An 18,465-nucleotide genomic window follows, 5' to 3' on the forward strand; every position below is an offset into this window, starting at 1 on the left:
TTCCGCTGCACCACTGCTAGCCGAGAGGGCACAATCTCAAAATTTCTTGAATTAGAGGGCAGTGCCCTATCCACTAGGATATTGCATATTTTGTTCTGTTGTGTCCTAAATTATATTCTGTCTGACAAATTTTAAGCTTTAGTGTTCCACTTCGTGACAGTCCCAGAGTCTACTGAAAGGCAGAAAGAGGGGACTCCCTAGCCAATAACCCAGCTTCATCCCACTCATACGTTCCCTGTAAAATGCTTGTCTCTTGCCTCCTGCAGAACCATTTATAATAGGTAAAACTAATTATTAATTAGCAATTTAACTAATATTAAGATTGTCTATTAACTATGAATATAAGATGGTAGCTATTAATAACCGCTAGCTAGCTAATGTAATTGCTCTAGGGGCGAAATAGCTCACTGCACATGCTTTTTCTCACATATTAAGATGCTTAGTATAACTTAATAATTTAATACTTCCTTTAACTAAGCAACACTGACAAAGTTAGCATACTGAGTTTCATAGTCTATTAGGAATTGACAGACCTTTTAGCTAGTTGGCTAACTGTTGACTTGTACAGCTAACTGTTAACTTTTAAGACCAACCAGTATACAATGTTAATTTATTTGAATATCAGTAATTTCCTTCATGAAATGCTGTACGTATTCATTTTTTAAAAATTCATTTGATTTTCAATTTAAAATGTGAAAATTGCTGCCATTGAGTGGTGTAGAATGATACAATGTTAGACTACAGGTTCAGACACATGGATACTGGTAGGTTAATTAATTCCCTCCCAGTCATTCAAAGCTTTCCACAGTGAAAATACAATATAAATAATGAAATCATTATAGTAATTATAGGAATTGTTCATTTATTTTTCTTAATATTATTGTTTTAGGAATTATCAAAAATGTAAAAAAAAAAATTACTTCCTGTTACTATCAGAGCAAATCATAGTTGTTAAGAAAATAAAAGCAGTTTCATCATTATTTTACCTGTTATTTACAACTATTTTCTTCATTGTGACAACTACCATTAACTACCAATGTCAACTAACTTAGAATATATGTCAGAAATACAAAGGAAGTAAATAATTAATGCACATTAGTAGTGAAATCAGAAAATATATTTCCAAAGTGCTCTTTTGTGGTATATTATACAAACCAACAACAACAAGAACAACAAATACACAGTATTTATCATACAAGTACAATACGTATGATAGTATGCATACATTACAGGAAAAAGCAAACAGAATAAAATCAAGTGAAGTGGAAAAAATAAATGTTTCCAAGCAAAACAAACAGCAGAAATCTTTCTCATACTACTATTCAAATATAGTTTGTACATGATATTAGAAAAGCGGAAGACTATACAAGACTATCAAACTGGAACTCTAAATGAACAGCCTTTCCAATTTCTTGTACCTCTGTAACTACCCCAACATGACTCTGCTGGTTCTAGAACCCATATGCTGTGCCACACCACAGCAGGACTGGGACTCCAGTACTGGACTAGGTGGGCAGAAGTGACCAGCAGACTGCAAGAGTTGCTAAACACACTGAGGGACACTTTAAAGCTTCAAATTCTACTGCCTACTTATTGCATTACTTAAAATTATGACAACAGTGTGACTGTCAGGGATTAATCACAGAAGAATCACAGTGTAATGCTTCACTGATTATCTCATTTAGATTTGGCATTCAGACTTTATTTGTTGTCTCCCACTTACAAATCATTTAATTCTCTCAGGCACTTACTAGTCTTTGAATCCCTGTCTAGGTGAACCTAGAGCAAAAAAAAAAGCCTCATTCAAAAAGACTGCTTTCTTGAATTTCACTAGTCTGCTAACAGTGACTCTCTCATGGTCACAAGTCATTCTCAAACCAAAAAAAAAAGGTATTTAAGTGCACAAATATACAGACAGATCTAACAATGAGGAATTTGCACGTACAGGATGAGGGGAAACAAACGACTGCCATGAATTCATCTTTTCCCCGCAGTGACGTCATACATATGGTTATTGCCAGTGTTTACCACAAGATGGCATTTGAAATTCTTTGTCCTACGACCGTGAACACAGGTTCTATTTTTGCAAAGACACTGTAAACTACAGCATAATGCAAACCATCTTGGACAGAAAGAAAAGCTTGGACCAGTTCCTCTGAGCCCTGTTAGAAGATTGACTGCCCCTACTAACCACTGTGGTATGTGCATTTACCACAAACTCCAGAAAGCCAGAGGAAGGGCAGTTATGGGACCGTATTCCTCACTGGGACAATAGTTCTATGGGACAGCATAAATCCAGACCATCCTCCTAAAGTGCAAGCGTTCTCAATTTGCTGTAGTTTCTGAAGGTCACAGTATCTATGGCAGGAGCATACGGCATTCAGTTATTGGTACTGTAAATTATAACCAAGCCAATAAACATTAGAAAACGATATGTATTGGAAATCAGAAGTTGAAGAAAAAAGTGAGCCGTTATTAACACAAGCGTGTACAGGAGAATTGTTAGTTTATGGGGACTTGTAAGCAATTCTCCTTTTGGTGATTTTTGCTATAAGATAATCTTAGATCAGCTAGAAAATGGCACCATCTTTCACACTGACAGGCAAAGTAAACAGCTTCATAGTGACAAGGCTATCAGTGTCACCAGAGCTACTCACACCACTGACCACTGTGTCACAAAGCAAGATGAGAAAGTGTTTCAATTATATATTACGAATGTCAAATATAATATTTTCCACACGTAAAATGTACAGCGTAAATGCTTCCTATTTTTGTGTTTTTTGTGTGTATACTAATGGAAGAGGAAGTACTGAACAGTGTGTGTTGGCCACCACATTAAATAATTATTGCACACAGTACACTATAAAGCTGTTCCTTAATAAAGGCTGAAATGTGTGGAACTCATGGAGCCATAAGAATTAGTGTGGATAGAAATAGTGTGGAAAAGAGGATAAGGGCACACAGTACATATTATAAGTCTCTGGAAAAACAAGTAAATTAAAAGAATTAAATAGAACACTGAAGCACGGCAAATGTGCTTTAGTCTGAATCAGCTCTAATGTAGAGCATCTAATTTACATTTACATTGGAAATGTAAATATGTAATTTTTTGTCTTCCAATCAGAGGCTTTGCGAAACATCTTAAAAGTCTCAACACAGAACACAGTCAAACAGTGCACACTGGTGGGACAGTGGTGTTGTACCAGTGACAGAAAAAAACCCCCTCAAATATTGCATAACATTATACAAATGAGTCTTTTCACCATGAATTGGTTAAAAGCAGGAAATGCCTGGATGTATAATAATTTATAGTAACAGTAAATTATACAGGCTGTTTCAGTGTGGCTGTAAATATACTTTCAAAGAAGTGTCTATACAAGGATAGTTCTACTTTAAATTAAAAATAGAAGTTATTTTTGTCACAATCATGTCAATAGCGTGCACACGCGCACACACACACACACACACACACACACACACACACACACACACACACACACACACACACACACACACAGGATGTGGGAAAACTCTTCCCTTGTTATTTGAGTGTTTGGAGTTGATTTAAAGCCGCCTCGTAACTAATATGTCATATCATTTCCCTCACATGTCCCATGTGAATATAAAAAGCAAAAAATATATATGTTAACTATAACCTACAAGCACTTAGTGTTGGCCTGAAACCTTCCCTGAGGCCGGTCTCCATAGCCTCTCTGATCCCGTGGCCCAGCTCTGGCTGGGGTGGGTGGTGCTGCAGGCTCAGGGCTGCTGCACCAGGCGGTGGAAGTGGGGCATGACTTTGCTCTCAGGCAGATAGAGGGCCATCTCCAGAGCCACCAGTACAGTGAACTCGAAGGAGATCAGCTCTCTCCTGCTAATGCGGAACCTCTCCTCCAGTTTCTGCAAAGAGAAGAGCCAGGATGAGAGGGCGTCAGTGAACGCTCTGGAGTACTCGCTCTGACTGGCAGGGCTTTATGGGAACATGGGTTTGGAGATCAGTGACTATAGCTCCAGAGCAGGATTGTGCTCAGCTATTATTTAACCACTTTACTGCATCAACATCTGTGAAGTGTTATCTAGCCAGTGTTATCTAGCACTTTGCTGTGTGTACTCTGTGCAGGAATGAAACTAAAAGTAAATGATTATGAACTTGTCGACATTATGCTCTTTTTGACTTTTGTTAGGTGAACAGAGTCAATTATTATTGTGGGGTTCTTAAAAGAACCATCACAGAAATGGCTGTTTAATGCCTTTAATAAAAACAACAGTTGTATTCATGTAGGCATGAAATTCTTGACATTCAGTAGACTGCTCAGACAGCCAGCCTGTATCGCTACAATACAATGCCAAGCTCTATTCAAGCTCTTATTAATAGAATAAAACAGACTTTGAATAATCCACAACCTTTTTGCTTTGACCTCTAATTGACTGAACAGTAGTTTATCTCCTTACACACTGGATCTTCATGGTGCTTCCATATGTGACACTAATTATGTGATTAATTGCTGTGAACTGAAATATAATATATATATATATATATATATATATATATATATGCAGATTTCAGGTTGTGTGTGTGTGTGTGTGTGTGTGTGTAGTGAGAGAGAGAAAGTATTTCTAAACAAAATCTGATAGACCTCTGACCTCAAGCAAAAGACCAAAAGAAGCTGCAGGTGAACTTTTCAGGCTTTTTACGTTTTTTCCTCTTTTCTCATTTGCACTCACGTCGATAAGCTGTTTGACCTCTTGTTTCCTGAGGTCGCTGCTGATCTTGGCTGCCAGCAGGAGGCAGGCAGCCGCCACCAGCTTGCGGTTGGCCTTGCTCAGGCGGCCCTGCAGGACGAGCTTCTCGAAGTAGGCGAAGGCCACAGCCACGGAGGCCGGCTGCAGGCCGCACTCCTCCCCAGCCTCCCGCATCTCTCTCTTTAGGCTGTGGGCGCGACGCGCCGGGACGGACAGACAGACGAACAGAGTCAGTGAGGTGACTGCTCTCAAAACATCTACAGGCCATCAAAGCCTCATTAAGAACAAAAGAAAAATAAAATGAATGGCAACATTAATCGCAGTTTACTTTTGGAATGTACGGTTTCTAAAACTAGATATCTTATAAGAAACTCTAAAAACATGTCTCACATGGACATCATTTATTCACCTCTACTGGCACAGGGCCTCTCATGAGATCAAAGAATTGTGAATGTTGATGAATCAGGTTTGTACAGCTTTGTGCTCTTCATGCACAGTAGGCCTACTACAGAGCTATTTGATCTCTGATCTTCGAGTCGATCAGCGTGCATACAGCTAACGTATTCCAGCCACCTGAGTCATAGCAGCTATTGAATGAGGACCATCTGCCCTGGTGTGAATGTAGACCCCCTTGTTGCAGTCTTTAAAGAGTCACATGCCTGGTTATGACAAGCTGAACAAGTAAGTGTCTCTATAAGAGCTTGTGGAGTGGAATCTAGATATTGCCAGATCCATGTTCTCGCAGAACTGGCACTTTTTTGCAGGCTTGTACCACAGTGTTGGGTCACTGCGTGTTATACTGTGTATGACTATGTATGTGACGAATAAACCGAACTTGAACTTGAGATGTTCAGGATGTTGACGTTAAGAGGGCCTGTGGCGAAGAACAAGGGTATGCTCACAGCCCTCCGGGGAGGGTTCCACTGATTACAAGAGTGTCGCTTATAGCAAAGCTTATAACCAGTAACTGTCATCTCCTGTGTTGTGCTGGTGCTGAGAAGCACTGATGGAGCGATCTCTCCATGTGCTACAAACCTAGGAAAATAAGTATGGAAATCCTGCTCTGCCCAGACACCGTGATTCCCCACTCACTGTTACTGATACAACCCAAAGTAGTGGCAGAGCCACTACTTTTTTTTGCCATGATTCACTCCCTTAAACTTGTAGACCCTTCTTTGTCTGGGCCCTCTGCCTAGGCCAGTCTCCCAAGGATAACCCAAGCAAGAGCAAGAAGCTCTCGACAACATGGCTCTATGGTTCACAACATATAGCTCTATGGTTCACAACATGGCTCTATGGTTCACAACATGACTCTATGGTTCACAACATGACTCTATGGTTCACAACATGGCTCTATGGTTCACAACATGGCTCTATGGTTCACAACATATAGCTCTATGGTTCACAACATATAGCTCTATGGTTCACAACATGGCTCTATGGTTCACAACATATAGCTCTATGGTTCACAACATGAGTCTATGGTTCACAACATGGCTCTATGGTTCACAACATGAGTCTATGGTTCACAACATGGCTCTATGGTTCACAACATATAGCTCTATGGTTCACAACATGAGTCTATGGTTCACAACATGGCTCTATGGTTCACAACATATAGCTCTATGGTTCACAACATGAGTCTATGGTTCACAACATGGCTCTATGGTTCACAACATATAGCTCTATGGTTCACAACATGGCTCTATGGTTCACAACATGGCTCTATGGTTCACAACATGGCTCTATGGTTCACAACATGACTCTATGGTTCACAACATGGCTCTATGGTTCACAACATATAGCTCTATGGTTCACAACATATAGCTCTATGGTTCACAACATGGCTCTATGGTTCACAACATGGCTCTATGGTTCACAACATGGCTCTATGGTTCACAACATATAGCTCTATGGTTCACAATATATAGCTCTATGGTTCACAACATGGCTCTATGGTTCACAACATGGCTCTATGGTTCACAACATATAGCTCTATGGTTCACAATATATAGCTCTATGGTTCACAACATGGCTCTATGGTTCACAACATGGCTCTATGGTTCACTAGGGCTATAAGCCTCTCTCCCACGAAAAGGTCATGATCCTAGCAGGATCCTAATTTGTAAAAACTGTGCAAAATGAATTGTGGAAAATGTCATTTAATCTCAAAGTACGTTTAAGTGCAAAAATGTAACATCTGTAGGAGAGAGATTACTATAGTTACTGCAACAACTTAATGCCAAGCTGTGTACATCCACTGGGATAGTATAGCAAGGACGTGAATGCAGCTAATATGGATACAATATTAACCTAATGCACTATCAGCTATCAGTTATATTATTTGTTAGCAGTCATGTGTTTGTGTAAGTGTAAGTGTGCAAATCTGTATGTGTGTAGGGATGTGTACCTTCTGATCTTGGTGAGTGTGAGCTTGATGTGAGGAAATTTCTCCTTAAAGGTTTCATTCATGTCTTTCTTCAGATCCGATGGTTTCACATACTCAATCACTGTTGTCTGAGAGACATAGAGACAGAGTGTTACTTGCATGCTTTTGTCAGCAGTATTAAGGTGTGCATAGTGACGATATGAGCTGGTCAGACTAGGTACATTTAAGTCATAGAAGCCATGGCTTTAAAATATATCCTGACTTTATATCCAGCCTTTGTATGAAGCTCATTCCAACAGCACAAAGGCTCTGTGACATAGAGAGTCATTTAAGCCTCTTTAACTGTCTATGCATGAGAGTGTGTGTTTCTGAGAGAGTGTGGGAGAGAGGGAGAGAGAGAGAGAGAGAAAGCGAGAAAGAGAGTGAGGGAGAGAGGGAGAGAGAGAGAAAGAGAGAGTGAGAGTGAGAGAGAGTTGGATCAACCTGATGCATGGATCAACCTGAATCTGACCCCACAGAGACACCGAAACAAATCATTCATGGATTGCTGCCAGGAACTAAACCCTTACTGACTCTCCACTTTAACAAAGACAGACAGCATGAAGACGAGGAAGGGCTGGAGCCCTAGAACTGATCAGGCGTGACTACAGTGCGGCTTCCTCGTGTATTCTAACACATAAGATTCCTTGGACGTTTCCCTCTTTCAGTAGGTGTGTAGGCAGTTTAATAAGGACATTTTTAGCAAGTTACAATGGTGCAATTCTAACAGTCTGAATGTCCCATTACAGTTCATACCAGCATTTTGCATCCTGAAATTTTAGTTGAAATTATATTTAACAATATATTGCTTTCTTAATGGTTTGTTAATAATTTGTGACACCAAGATCATGGAAGGTTGAAATATGTACAAGAACCCTCTAACAAATAATTTTTTTTCCTGTTTACCGTGACATCCTGAGCCACCTTGGGCATTCCAGATGAGGGTTCCATGGTCGTGTGATGAATTGCGACATTCACGCGATTCGACAAATGTAAATAGTTTTGCATATGGTGAAAGCTAACGCCAAAATACTGAGTTGAGCAGCACATGCAGCCCCTAGCTTGTGCATCTCCGTCCCAGAGTGCAATTCACCCGACTCTCCCATCTCTTCACACGACTGCTACTCCTGAACCCCCATGCCCCTCCCTCCATCTCACCATATAGGAGGCAAATATCAGGACTCTCTTGTGCTTCCCGCAAGGCCACTGGGGGTCACTCAGCAGGTTGGGGTCATACTCAGAGTCATCCAGACCTGGAAAAGACCACGTGCATAGAAACACCACCATTAGAACTGCTGTATATTATATTCGGGGGGGCTGATTAGGCAAATACGAAATTAATTGGGTTCATGGTATGGTATAATTGTTTACCATATCTACTATCTATACTATAAATTCACAGATTAGTCAATTCCTTCCAATTATTGTAGCGCCATTAACCAACATTTTTCATCTTTCCATTCATACTGCTGAACTGCCTGCTTTCTGGAAAGCAGCCTCTGTACATCCTCCTTTTAAGGATGCTGATCACTAAAGCAAAATGGATAAAGCCCTGCAACAGTTTACATGAGCATCATCTAAGTTTCTGGACAAACCTGATAACAAGCAACTAACTCACTAGCTTAAGGTGCAGGCCATCTTACTATATAAATGAGCTTATATTGGAGTCTCTGATATGGTTTTCACTGTGTAAATATAAACCTCCATCTCTCACCACTGCCATGTGTCTAAAAGCATTTTCCAGAGCTCAGTACCTGGTCCCACTTTCATCTCCCAATTTATTAACGATATTCCTCATCTCGTTAATAACTCTCGCATGCATTTATATGGCGATGATAATGTTGTATGCTACTGGTCCATTTCCTGACACAGTGTTATGTTCCCATCAGGATATCTTCCTCAAAGTTAATCAGGCTTTTACTGGTCTTCATTTATCAGTAAACACAGCCAAAATTAAAGTTATCTTGCTTGGCCAGAAGGGCACTGTGCTCACTCCCAGTTCTGAAATGACCGCTCCTTGAACACTCCACTTCTCTCTGTATTGTCTGGGTGAACAGTCCTCTCTGCGCACTCACTGTAACATCTGCTGGCTTACACTTCTTTATGAAACTCTTCTTGTATTCTCACGCCCCTTTTTAAGTCAGTTATTGCAGTTTCTGTGCACAAGTAAGACATCCTCCCTTTGCATCACAGCAAAGCCCACAGTAAATCCAACTCATCCTTTGGCCTGTTGTCACGTCAGTCGGCTGCACCCAAAGGCTGGATACATCCGCATGTGTTACTGCTATGAAGGGCTTACTTAAAGACAATTTTAATAATACCTGTAAATGTTTTACTTCTGTTCAGTTCATGTAGCTTCTGTTTGATAACTCTGGTATATAACTCTTTTTGTTTGTTGTATTTTGTTATTTCTTTTCAAGTTTTCTTCCACTCCATGTTTTCCCTCTTTCTCTACAAGTGACTTCTGGTACTTGCAAACAAGATATAGTTCTTAATGTCTTGCTTGGTTAAAATGTAAAGTGTTTAACAAAGCTAAAATAAAAGTTAAACAATTTAAAAATAATGATACAGACACACATGCACATGCATGCAGATATGCAAAGAGTGCAATAATAATAATTAAAAAACTACATAGTACAGGACACGTGGTTCGGTTTGTTTCAGAAGATACGAAACAAACAGTAAAACCGAACGTAAAACTGCTAGGCCACGCTCGGCCACCAGAGGGAGGCACCGAGCCGCTTCTCAGTCATTTGGAGTCATCGTCGACACATGCGGCTTGTTATTACGGTTGGCCCGTCTTTCAGCAGGTTACTGCTTGCGCCTATGGCCACAAATCTTGAAATATGAACATCTTTTCATCTTGTATACGGTATACCGTTAGTTGTTCTAATGACATTTAACAAATGTTATGTTCGTCAAAGAGTATTATTTTCACCGTGACCATGACCTATAACGGATGAAGAGGGCAATAGAAGTGTGAGCCGCTGTAGCAGCTCAGCCGAACCAGAGCAGGTACGATTGAGGTACGCTGATAATGCGTACAGGCTGTCAGATAAACTCATTTAATCTAATATGCCTTTGGTTGGCTAACCTATCTACACAAAATCTGCTAGGCCTTCAGGGCCATAACTAGCTCTGAGACCACTGAGGTCTGGACCTCAGTATTTTTGGAAGATTCGTCCCCTGAAGTATTTTTACAATTATGAGATTGAGCGCGAAGTGTACTCTGCATTCTAAAGCTATTTAATCAGCAGTGACAATTGTTTCCCTGCTGAACTCAGATCAGCTTTTACCTGCTATTAGCCAGATTCCTAATGACAATGCATTTAATGCAAATAAAAGCATGAAATGGGAAGTGAATGAAGGATATACAGTTACAAAAAAAAAAGTAGGCATACATCATTTTGTGTTCTGGATGTAAAAGCTTATTTAGTTAAAAAGGGTTTGAAGAATTAAAAGGACATTATAATAAAAGCATGAAACTGACACGAACTAGTCGAGGAATTGGAACACATCGTTACCTTCCATCCTACACACATTCTACAGTGTGTGTGTTTTTTTCCTCTATGTGAAGTTGGCTGGATCCCATTTCTACAGAAGGGGTGCCCAGTCTGGTCCTGGTGATATGCAGAGTTTGGTGCTAAATTAGGATCCGATTTGGGCAGCCCTGTTCTATATAATGGACCTTCAAAAATATTGACCCTGTTCACAGCCCTTGGAAACATTTGTTGGGTCACACAGTGTAGAAATAATATGTTTTGATGGTAGGATCATAGGATGGTTATGATCATAACATTTATATCTGTACCTTTTTTTTTGTTGAATCCTTACGAATGATGACACATGGCTGAATGAATACAGGATGATAATATATTAGTATAGCCCAGTAATTTTGATGGGTTAAGAGTAGCCTGTTCTCTGTGGAGCACATTGCTATAATCTACACAGCCATGTACTGTCTCAGTTTTCTGGTCTGCATGGTTTTATGTTGGAACACAAGTAATCTGTTCTCCATTGTATGCCTTTGAAATTGTAGCAATTCTCTCTACATGAGCACCAAGCAAATTTCAAAAGTTTGTTTTAAAATGTTTGGTTGGAAGCCAGGTGGCTTATATAGTTAAATTGCTTCAGCATATTATAGTATAACTATATAATAATAATAAACTGGAAGTCAAAAATGTATTGCTCAAATGTTTATTGTATTTACTGATGCGTGCAAAACTCCAGTGAATTTTAGGGAATGGACAATGAAGAGTGTGTTTTGAATGTCCTCTAGACGTGGTAACTATCACACCGCTTTGATGTACTTTTGTGAGCTTTCCATGCACTCAACACTGGTCCTCTTTCCTGTTCACAGCCCACTGACTGTAACCAACTATTGCAGTACTTTTTCTTTGCTAAGTGTTTTTCACAATGATGAAATATATATGAGAATGAGCATGCCCTGAGTCACTGTGATGGACATTGTGTCATCAGAGCAATTCTTTTTGATCGCCAATGTGAAAGTAATAATATAAAAATGACCAGATTATTATAAGTGATCTGACCTCCATCAAGGTTTCTGCATATGACCATATTGTAATTCTAATCAACGCTTCAGGTGTTGTTCCTCCTCAGTAGTTCCTAAAGGAGTGCTTTGTAAACTTCCCCCTTGGTCCTCACCTTCGGTTACTTTTTTCAGGCACAGGGACCCACTGCCTCCACCCCGCCCGCCCAGGAACTGAACTGCGCAATATGCAGTACTGTAGCACGTGACCTCCTGCAGAGCCTCAGCTGAACCCTCTGAAGGTCCTTGACCTTACCGGGGTGACGCAGAGCCGTTGAAGCAGGAGGTTTGTCCAGTGTTCCTGCGCCCCACTCCAAATGCGACGGGCATGGTCGAGAACTGTGCTGCCCTCTAACCACCATCGTCCGACGACCTTGCAGGCTGTCCTGCTTTTTCATCTCCCATCGGAATCCCACGCCTTTCCTTTCATCTCCGCGTCTCGCTCAGTACAGTCTAATTCTGAAGCGGTAGGTGGAGGACAGGAGGAAGGATTCCTCAGACCTCACAATAAATCAGGTCCCACAGCCATTTAATGTCACCTGGGTGACAAGTAGAATTGCCATCCACATTTTAGATTCAGTCTGTGCTTAATCATGCACTGAACGCATCCTGTGGTGTTAAATCTTTGTAAAAGTCATTTGTTAGTAACATGTAGATCTGCCAACACTTTTCTAGCTGATTTTTAGAAGTAATCGATTTTTGGAACAATAGCCTTGTTCATTTTAGTCCTCATAAAGGTACAAAACCATCTGTGAGCCTGCAACCCTGTGCTGATCCCTGTGCCGACACACACACACACACACACACCCACCCACCCACCCACCCACCCACCCTGCTTGCTCTTTCATGTCCTCCTTGAGAGTGTAAAATAAATTTTGCACCTGTGGTGAACATCACAAATAAAAAGCCATTTTCACGGTTTTGCCGCTACTTATACGATGAAGTGAGCTGCACCTCTGGTTAGAGTTTCCTCCTCAGATGGGTGGCTGAGGTTTAGACCTGGTGCTGCTCTGTGTGGGCTGTGACAATGTACCTTTTATCTCCATAAACTCTCATGAACATTACTCAGAGCTGGAGGAAGATGATGATGATGAAGTCAAAGAGCCGCATGTGAACAGCTGTGAGGAGAGATGCACTCAATGCTGTGAATTACCTACTGGGACCTGGCTCACTGTGTACTCGTCATTCCTTAATTTCTGTTGCATTATTTATTGTGAATATTAGTATTATGATTATTATTAATTTCTTTGGTTTTACTATTCCAGTTCCTTACTACAAAGAAAGCTGAATATAAAAACTGCATGAATAATATATTGCTAGCTAGGAAATTAGTTAATTATTTTTATTTTATTTAAAAATGTTATTAAAAAACTTGTGAAACCAGACAAGCTCACTACATAGTTTCATCAACCTGGCACAGTCCAGAGTTGCTGAAAAACATTTGGTACAATTGCAGACGTATTTACTAAAACTAGAATTATCTAATAGAGGTACCAGCTAAAATAAAGTTCTTAAAACCAAGATCTGAGTTCTGCAAGAAGGGCGCAAGCTCTGTTTGCTTGACTTGTCTTGTTACATGTATAGGAAACACTTTTCACAGATTGAAAGTGCCTTTGCTTGCAATGCGTATTCTTACATTTGAAGTGTGGGTGTAATCAAACCATAGACTACAGTTGTACAGGTGACGATCCAACAGTACAAAGGAAGAAACGATTTTGTTTTATCGCCATTTTGTCTTTCATATCTTGAACCTAAAGGATCTGGTATTCTCATCAGGCAGATTTAAACATTTCATGTCCTAAGGCATATATTAATTATGGAAAGTATTGTAATAAACTCCAGTTTGCTCTAACATGGAAAACAATTAACCACAAATATGCACATGTATACCTGCTCTCTCTTTCGCTCGCACGCACGCATGCGCACGCACACATACACATCATTTCCTGAAGCATTTTTTCTTCTTTTGTTCATAAGAATATTACAGTAGGTGAAAAGCAGCCCGGAAACTGCTTCTTGAGACTCTTTTCAGGCATCCTGTAGCCTCACGTACAACCGCCGTATTTTCTAACAGTACCAACATTCGATACGAAGCACATGGTTACAAAGCTTACAGACCATCAAACAGGAGCCTTCAGTTAAATTAAAAAATAACAATCTGTACCGACACCAAAATGGCAGCTGCACGTCTCGGGCGTTTGACAACGCTGATGCGATGGTTTTAATCGCCCTTTGCTGAGAGACTTCCAGAAGGTGTGAGCAGTGGAAAACAGCCTCTTGTCAACTTCCTCTCCTCCCACCAGCGCACCCTCTTGCCTCCCTCCCTCTCCATCTCTTTTTCTTTTATGTCCCCCAGGAACTGGTCCACACAGCAATTGGTGATACTCAAACCATCACCCACACTGGAAGAAAAGATGACAATGTAAGCGAGATCAATGTGCAACTTTGAAAAAACCTTTTCCGTTAAGACTGCACATGCTACTGCTTCTGAAGGACCGTTGAGCTAGTTGCTGGGCATGGAGCCCTTTTGTGTGCACACCGCCGATGTCCAAGCCTTGACTATGTCCCCCACAATCCTTGGGGTGGTGTCAGTGTTTTGGCGTCAAACTCAAAGTGTCCGAGTTCGTCTGCTGCTGCGTTATCCTCCTTCCTCAAAACTGTACACCCAGCTCATGTGTCCCAGTTCTCACTACATTCCCCACAATCCTCAGTCATGTAAAGGTAGGAATTAATAGACTCCTTCAGGCCTTCACTGACAAGTGTGTCCTCCACTCCGTCCTTTTTGGGCCCAAAGATCACAGAGCTGTAAAAGGAAACAAACAGAAATAATACAATTTTATAATGATTATTTTATTGTATTCTCTCTCTCTTGACCTAGGTTTCAGCACTGACTGACTGTTGTTTCTAGCAGTATCTTGGTTTAAGAATATTTCTGGACCTTAACCTATTTGTACTAGCTAAGGATACTTTTCTAGGTAGAGAAGTAAAGCGTTATTGGTGGCACTGTAGCAGGGCATACGGGGTGGGGGTTTAAACAGTGGACAAATGCATTAACAGCTAGATTTTAACAAGACAAATCACAAATGCCCTCATAGCCTATATAGCTTATTCCTTTACATTCAACTTGGCCACTGACAATAAAATAAATCAATATTTAAAAATAAATAGAAATAAAAGTCCACAAGTGCCTGAAACTTTTGGCAGTCTTGTAATCAAGGACAGATTTTATAGCAAATCTGTTTGTTGTTCCGCTGAAGGTAACGAGTGAGATGTAGTTTTACAGGCTGTACTGTACTGAAGCAGCTCACCTGCTGACTTCCTTCCAGTTGAGTGTGGGCTTGCGAAGGGCAACAGGAGGGGGCCCACTCACTACTGGCACGTTGTTAGAACCCTGAATGAAGCAGGGCTCTCTCAGCACACAGCACAGGCCATCGGACACTTCTGAGCAGAAAGCATCCCGACACACACACACACACACACACACACACACACACACACACACACACACACACACACACACGTTTTATAATACTTCACATAAAGGTCAACTCAATATGGGTGAAAAATGGGAGGACGATAAGGGACTGGGAGATTTAGGCCAATCAATACAGCTCTGGGTGTGTTTATAGTTATAGTGAGGTGCATGTGGGTTTACCCGAGTAGTGCTCCACGAGGTGGGTGAGGGTGGGAAACGTGAGGCTGGGGGAGATGTAGTGCCAGCCGTTCTCTATGCGGTGGATGCGGTAGTGTTTGATGGAGTGATGTTCAGGCCTGCTACTCTTCCGCACAGAGAGTGTGTGAGCACCTGCTCAGAGAGACAGAGAGAGGAGTGAGAGAGAGAGACACACACACACACACACACACAGAGAGAGAGAGAGATTACTGTTAGAATTTTTATTCAGCCATTCCTCTACATGCATCAAAACGTTCTACCTGTGAAATGTCTGAATTGTTTACTTGTGCATGTGAACCCACCGTGTTCGCTGTTACTCTCTCTGATGAGAAATGACCCAGGGTGGTTATGAGGGAGACGGAGCAGTTCCTCTGCTTTCTCCCTGCTGAGGCCCACAAATTGCCACCTGCAAAGACACAAACACACAGTTACCCACTGCTCAAAATAAATAACCCAGCTGCTTATAGTTACAATACCTGCAAATTGCACTGCATCTTAGCTCAGTTAGAATTCACACTAAATTAGGTACATCATAAACGAACCCAACTGTGGTGAAGGGACATGACAGCCAATGCACACGCGACTGAGGAGAGACTGTAAAACGAGAGCTCAAAGAAAGAGAGCAGGAGGCAGAGAGAACCCCAACGCAGATGAGAAACAAGCATGTACACACGGAGAGTCCTCACTGTACACAGCCGATGTGCACCATTAGAGATGGTGAATGGCAACACACACACACACACTTAAACTTTCTATTTCACCTTTTCCTCAAATAAAGAAAAATACAACCCCACACAGGAAACTAACTCAGTCCCCTCTTCATGGGAGACTCTTGGGTAACTGTTATCAGTCATGATATCATTGTTACACCTGTCAGCATGCCAGTAGTATGAAATATACAGAATTAAAACACGCAGCAATAAAGTTACTGTAAGTAACATGCTAATGGATTTGCCCTGACAACAGAACCCTACAGTGAATGCGGTGGGGGTCACGGATGAGCTCGTCACGGGTTGAGCCGGCCCCGAGAGCGGCCTGCGTGTGCTCAGGCTGGGGGGAGCAGAGCAGTGCTAATACACGGGACACCTCCAACATACCTGTTGTAGAGTTTCGCTGTGTAGTTACTGGGGATGTAGCTCTCTCGTCCTGTAACTGAAGAACTCACTCTCCACCACTCGCCCTCGCTGGAACGAACACACACACACACACGCCACCAGTTAATTATTTTTATGCTGTGGCAAATTTATGGCCCTCCTATCCAGTACACGAGCACACAGAAGAGCTAAGGAGATCTGGGTAGAATCTTACTCAGACAGCACGTTGAGCCGCTCCCCAACTCTGATGCTGCAGTCTGCTGGTCCCCCTGAAGGGTAGTCATAGAGGGCCACCACTACGTACCTGCCACTATCTGTAGAGAAAGATGTACGTGTTAAATGCATTCTGTTTCACGCGCTATCCTGGCCGGCCTCTTCACAAACACCCATGCACAAGTAGCCCACTTTATTTTTTCCCTTTTCATTCGAAATTTAGTGACTAGCAAAAAAAGAGAAGGAAAATTTAAGTACAATTCAAGCCACACGTGTACAGGATCTTCTAACAGTACTACCATTCATTAATATGAAAACATGGAAAACTTTTTTTTTGTCGTCATCACATGACTCTTGGGAGCCAGCTGCTTCATTATTCTAGATAATCCTTAATTAATTGAACTGAGCCCATAGTCGCATTACGTTCGCACGAAAGCTCGGCAGGCCGCGTTTCCGTGGTTTGGTACTCACCCATGGAGTGGGGCTCAACTGGCTCTTCCTGGCTTAGTATGGCTGAGGAAAGTGTGCTGCCATACAGGCCTTTACTGGGCCAACAGCCCATGCCGCTCACGAGCTCTACGTTGGGGGTCAGAGAACCTGCAGGCTGGAGCAGAAATGCTACATGAGCGAAGGAGGGGTTATGGGCTACATGCAATTCAAAGCGCATTATGTAAACAAAATACCTGTCATGGAGAAAGGGAATAAATTTAGACTGTAAAGGCATGTGGCCAGACTTCAACTTGATTATCAAATTATCTTAAGAGCGTTAAAAACTTCATCCACCCTATTTTTACTTTTTTTTAATATGCATTGGCAGACTTCTTTTTTGCCTCAGTTCATAACAATAGGAGGATGTTTGAAAAGCATTGCTTCATTTTGACCAGCACTTTCCAACCACAGTTTCAATATCACCAAGAGATCGCACCTAGGCTACGGCAAGAAGAAGGGCCAGGCTATAAATAGAACAATGCTGACACTATACCATTAGATGCACATATACCAAAGCAGTCAAAACGCATGAACAGTTCTCATGCTCATGTTTTGGTTTTCTGCGTCAGTGCCATAAATCTGTCATGTTGGTTCCTTGCGGCAAAACACTGCCAATGACGTTTTCAAGCAGACACAAACAACGACGTAAAGGTTAATAAGGTCACACAAAACACAGAAGACACCGGTGAGATGTTTCCTATAACCGCTGTTACCTAGAGTATGTATTTTCTAATTTGCATCTTCTTACATGGGTTGTTTACTAGTATTTGATGCATAGACACACACACACACACACACACACACACACACACACACACACACACTCACTCTTCATGAACAGCTGATGAAGAACCTCTGTCTAAATGAAACATCCTGCTTCACTAGAAAACCTTTCATTGCCTTCATTACCTCTACATCTATATTGATGACCAATAAATCAATCAATCAGTTGAGAAAGAGAGAGGGAGAAACAGATACACAAAATATGGGCAATCGTTTCAATGGTGAAATGTAGCATTACAAACAGAATAGAAAATATTTACACAAACTCAGAAATGAGGACACCGTTGCCTGTTCAACATATGAAACTACCATGACTCTCAACATCAACTGTTATTCTCTCACAGCTCCGTTAATCACAGCAACAGAAACGAACAACTTCATTTGTTAATATAGTCTACCAGGTCAAGTATAACCATGTACAAAATCAAAGCCAGTTGCACATTATCCATTTGAAGCTGTAAAGCATTTGGACCGAACCTAATGGAAAACAGCC

At 41.3% G+C, this 18,465-nt stretch overlaps 2 protein-coding genes across 4 annotated transcripts in view; both read right to left on the minus strand.

Annotated features, from left to right (window-relative positions):
- Positions 1–2,157: 2,157 nt before the first annotated feature.
- LOC118240704 (CDK5 and ABL1 enzyme substrate 2-like) lies at positions 2,158–8,558 on the minus strand. Of its 2 annotated transcripts, XR_004775573.1 has the most exons (5): positions 8,330–8,558; positions 7,154–7,260; positions 4,726–4,930; positions 3,661–3,900; positions 2,158–2,358 (listed from the first exon to the last, which is right to left on the minus strand). XR_004775573.1 is itself a non-coding variant. In XM_035522254.1 (4 exons), exons 1-4 carry the CDS (start codon positions 8,456–8,458, stop codon positions 3,760–3,762), a joined length of 582 nt encoding a protein of 193 aa, XP_035378147.1. In that variant the 5' UTR covers positions 8,459–8,558; the 3' UTR covers positions 2,403–3,759. The 2 variants fall into 2 exon arrangements, 1 of the variants encoding a protein (XP_035378147.1); XM_035522254.1 differs by lacking the exon at positions 2,158–2,358 and having other exon boundaries at positions 2,403–3,900.
- A 4,549-nt stretch (positions 8,559–13,107) lies between these two features.
- The window catches only part of sla2 (Src-like-adaptor 2), a 6,498-nt gene continuing 1,140 nt past the window's right edge, over positions 13,108–18,465 (minus strand). Inside the window, exons 2-8 of one of the 2 annotated variants that reach the window (XM_027024116.2) lie at positions 17,172–17,304; positions 16,702–16,801; positions 16,491–16,577; positions 15,696–15,799; positions 15,376–15,525; positions 15,029–15,158; positions 13,108–14,523 (exon numbers count right to left, since the gene is read on the minus strand). In XM_027024116.2, the coding sequence (XP_026879917.2) occupies positions 14,391–14,523; positions 15,029–15,158; positions 15,376–15,525; positions 15,696–15,799; positions 16,491–16,577; positions 16,702–16,801; positions 17,172–17,262 (795 nt within the window). In that variant the 5' untranslated portion in view covers positions 17,263–17,304 and the 3' untranslated portion in view covers positions 13,108–14,390. Of the gene's footprint in view, positions 14,524–15,028; positions 15,162–15,375; positions 15,526–15,695; positions 15,800–16,490; positions 16,578–16,701; positions 16,802–17,171; positions 17,305–18,465 lie in introns of both variants that reach the window. The other variant, XM_027024115.2, reaches the window with a different exon arrangement.

Source organism: Electrophorus electricus, chromosome 24 (assembly GCF_013358815.1).
Source record: "Electrophorus electricus isolate fEleEle1 chromosome 24, fEleEle1.pri, whole genome shotgun sequence".
Lineage (NCBI taxonomy): Eukaryota > Metazoa > Chordata > Actinopteri > Gymnotiformes > Gymnotidae > Electrophorus > Electrophorus electricus.

Coding starts and splice junctions, on each gene's coding strand:
- LOC118240704 (XM_035522254.1), bottom strand. CDS start 8,458: ATGGTGGTGTTTCTATGCACGTGGTCTTTTCCAGGTCTGGATGACTCT. Junction 7,261..8,329: donor TGATATTTGCCTCCTATATG/GTGAGATGGAGG, acceptor TATGTCTCTCAG/ACAACAGTGATTGAGTATGT. Junction 3,901..4,725: donor AGGTCAAACAGCTTATCGAC/GTGAGTGCAAAT, acceptor TTCTCTTTGCAG/AAACTGGAGGAGAGGTTCCG.